The sequence below is a fragment of the Lepisma saccharinum genome, unplaced genomic scaffold (assembly GCF_977018435.1).
Source record: "Lepisma saccharinum unplaced genomic scaffold, izLepSacc3.1 HAP1_SCAFFOLD_602, whole genome shotgun sequence".
In the NCBI taxonomy this organism is placed as follows: Eukaryota; Metazoa; Arthropoda; class Insecta; order Zygentoma; family Lepismatidae; genus Lepisma; species Lepisma saccharinum.
Window position 1 is genome coordinate 150,611 of NW_028143275.1, and position 3,893 is coordinate 154,503.

The 3,893-nt window shown below is 40.2% G+C and overlaps 1 protein-coding gene across 1 annotated transcript; it reads right to left on the reverse strand.

The window, feature by feature from the left end:
* Window positions 1–681: 681 nt before the first annotated feature.
* LOC145983061 (uncharacterized) lies at window positions 682–3,576 on the reverse strand. The gene has a single exon (XM_083116337.1). It carries the CDS (start codon window positions 3,574–3,576, stop codon window positions 682–684), a length of 2,895 nt encoding a protein of 964 aa, XP_082972463.1.
* Window positions 3,577–3,893: the final 317 nt, after the last annotated feature.

A 3,893-nucleotide genomic window follows, 5' to 3' on the forward strand; every position in this document is an offset into this window, starting at 1 on the left:
CTCAAAAATGGTAGGAATGAAGTTTTCCCACGCGAGAACTACAACCTAAACATTACAAACAACGATTACCTGAAACTTTACGAGGCGTACACAGCTTACAAAAGAGTGACCTCCGGCAATGTGGACGTGTACTACAATCCCAACGAGTTCATAGCTCGCAGACCCATGTTCGTCATCAACACATCTAAGAGAAAGCAGGTGGTTGTCAACGATCGTACCAACATAAAGATCGTATGCGAGTTCCACGACGCCTTGCCTGCAGATACTTTGTGCAGCACCATTCTTATTGCAGAGAAAACATTTGTGTATGATGTCAAGAATGAAAGAGTGACTGAACAGTTTTAGGTGCAAGAAAAAAATTATACTGACCGTAGGTCCAAATATTAGATTCCTATTAACCTCCAGGGTGTGTGAGAAATGGCTATTGATCTTCTAACAATACAGCTTCCACAATCCTCACAATAATCTGAAAATATTAATAAAATTAAACATCGTTGCATTTAGAAATAATCATACTTGAGCGCACAAAGGAACTTCCCCTTTGGCTCTGCGTATGCCCTCTTTTCGCCCCGTAGGACACGGCGAGGAATTAGTTCCGTTGAAAATTTGCAATTTTTTGTTACATGTGTTGATTTTTTTATTAAAATCATCAATAAAAACCTAATAATTTGATGTACTTTTTTAAGATTTGGTATGGTTCGCATAACATGCTGGAGAAGATGTATTAAGCTGATGATGACCCCATTCCATAGTGTGCTCGTTACATGGAAGCACACAAAGTTTGTTGTCCGCAGCATCAAGTGCCACCTTATCGATAGCATCCGTATGCACCTCATGGAGGTGGCTAACTATGCGATGTTCTTTTCTTGTGATCTGCTTCTTCTCAAACAAACATTTCTTGTATAGCTCTATGTCGAACTGTGAAACAACACTTCGTCCTACTCCTTTTGCCTTTTTTATCTCCTTGGACTCGTCCACAAATCTAATACAGTACATTTTTGCTCTGAGGGCCACAAACTCTGCAATGATTCTTCCTCTGGCCTCATCTTTCATTTTCCCCACTGTCATCTCGTTCTGGATGCCAGACAGCTTGTACTTCTCGAGGGAATCTTCTGAGTAGTTGGAGAAGTCAAAGTGCTCAGCTAATATTCTGTAATCTTCAAACAGATCCTCGGTCCTAATACAATAAACGAAGCTATCTGTGTCCATGTATGCTACTTGAATGCGATCTTGAAAATGAGGTTGCATAACTTCGTAATGGAAGCAATACATGGCAAGTTTGGACAGTTCTAGGACCGTGGCTCCAACAGCTATTGGCTTATCGAGTGTTACTTGCTTCTTCCCCCTCTCGATTAACATTAGGTCATCAGTAAATCTTGTAAAATTTTTATAGAAAGGATCGGCGATTAACTTCTCGCATTTCCGAGGATTAGATACCAGATCGCAGTTAATTCGATTTCGAACCTGCTCCATTGTTTTGCCAAAAATGCTGTTATTTAGCAACTTGTAGTGGTCTTTATCAGCAGCTGACGTGGCTCGTGCCCGGCTTTGTGTATTGTCACTGATGTAAGGCTCCAACCACTTCTTCTGTGTAAACTTCAAAGCCTTGTGGACTCGCTTCAAAATCAATCCTTGTTGCAAATAAAATTGCAATAATCGATAATGTAGCACATAGTTCTGTTTGTTGTGAAATGTTAACATGAGCTTCTTGTCATTTTTACCACCAGGAGGAACTTCCATCTGTGGTGCCATAGCAAAACCATGATGCTTGTCGTGAAGTTGGTGAGGATACTCGAGATCAACTTCAAGAAAACACCCACACGAATGATCAGCAGGCCATTTCAGAAATTCACGATTCGCAAGTTCGTCTTCCTCCATCCACATGTAATCTCCAATAGGCAAGAATTGAGACATGGCCCATCCATATAAATTGTTCATATCAATGTAGGATATGAATGTTGAAGGGGTGTTGGGGTTGTAGTTGGGCATGTACTTGTTATTGGCCTTGATGTATCTGAGTGGTGCTTGGACAATGCCTCCTCGAATGGCATCCTCGATAAAAAGGTGATGGTCTATATTACTGATGAGGCCAATCTTCACTTTTGTACTTTTTAGCATTGCTTCCCAGGACCAACCGGGGGTAGTGTAACTATATGCAGGATCCAACCCATGTGTACTTATGCATCTGCGTCTGTGGGACTCGAAGACATCAGCCAACAAGGTTGTGTCGAGTTTTAAATATACATCATGGTAATCTCGCATATTCCGGCATCCAAAAGCCTCGAAAACTTTTTTTGCATGCTGGTAGTCGTCTACTGAGCAGGTGCTATTTGTTAGGCGACTACAAAAAACTTCCCGTGGCGGAAGTTGTAGCTCGTTAAACTTTCCAAAATTATCCATATACTCGTATGGGTATATGGATTTTTGTTTCAGGAGGTTGAGATGCTTATTTTCAAACAAGCGTTTGGTTTCTACGAGCTCATTCTCGGTCAACTGTTCAGCTAATCCTGCTAAGCTCGATGGTAAAAACTGGTAGCTGTCCAGGAATCGAATCTCGACCAGATTTTTTCTTCCCTCTACTCTCACCCACTTGCTGAATGAAATGTATTTTTCCTTTGTTTGAGGGATGATATTAATGCGTTCGGAATCACAACCAAGTTCCTTTACAAACAAATGCGCATCGTAACCTTTTAAGTTATGTATCAAAACTGGTACAAAACTTAAAACCTTGATCTGCAAGTTGCATTTGTTACAAACACTGACGCTGACGACCTCCCCACTCCAATGATTATGATGGTAAACTTTCCAATTATTTTCAGTGAAAGCACACTCACAAATTTCGCAGATGGTAGCACGATTATGTTCTTCCTCTTGTTGTGGTGTGGGTGGTGGCATTGGTACTTTAAGGTCAAGAAGCTTGGTAAGTTGTTTTGTAAACTCTATAAGAGTTTCAATGAATACTTTAGGGGCACTCGCACCAAAATACAACTTAAACTTTGGCATGTTGGTCATACTATGGGGGTATGCATAAACTGGTAGCAGGGCAAAGCTACACGGAGTGTGGTGGCTGATATGAACAGACTTGGGACCTGCTTTAGTAGATGTTGGTAATTTAAGCAGGCTTTCAAAATCTGCATAGAGCACCACAGGATGCTTCAACAGTGCTTTCAGTTTCCAAAATTTCATTACATCTAAATGCTTTGGCATTTTTATTGTTGCAACTGCATGTTTGGCACATCGCACCATGTGCTTTTGCAGCTCAAGATCAGGCGACTGTCGTCTCCCATAAAATATTGCAAGACAACAATCGCATATTTGGATTTTGCCCTCATGCTTTGTAATTTGCCTTGCAACAAGTTTTGGTAAATCATTTATAAGGCAATAGTGGTACACATTTTTATTTTTAATTAATAAAAGGCGAATAACCTTCTGCCTGTCTACTATTTTGCTAACTCGAAGAGTATATATGTTATTTGGAGAATCATATGTAAAAACATTTACAGCAATCTTCGAGTTGCATTGCCTCTCAAAACAATCGATGCTATCCAAAGTAACAGGGTATTCAATGCCAGCCATCATTGGTTCAAATTTTTTGAGGTATTCCGGTTTGTTATAGTTGTATAATTTATTCCGGTTATTGTTTGGAAGATGGTGAGCAGCAATAATACACCATAAAAAACATTGATTATCATTATTTTTGATATTGATCACTGCTTTTTTGTTTTGTATCCATAAGGGTAGCTTGACGTAACTATTTCCACGAAGAGGCTTGTACTTGGCCACCTTGACTTCTAGGTGACAAGATGAGAACTCGGGCAATAAACAAAGTTTCCACCCTGAGCCCCTCCCTTCGAATGCTTCGTGTTTTGCCAGCAACACCTCATACAAATTTT

Bases quoted from the DNA above. Each gene is read 5' to 3' on its own strand.
- LOC145983061 (XM_083116337.1), bottom strand. From the start codon at position 3,576: ATGGCTGGCATTGAATACCCTGTTACTTTGGATAGCATCGATTGTTTT.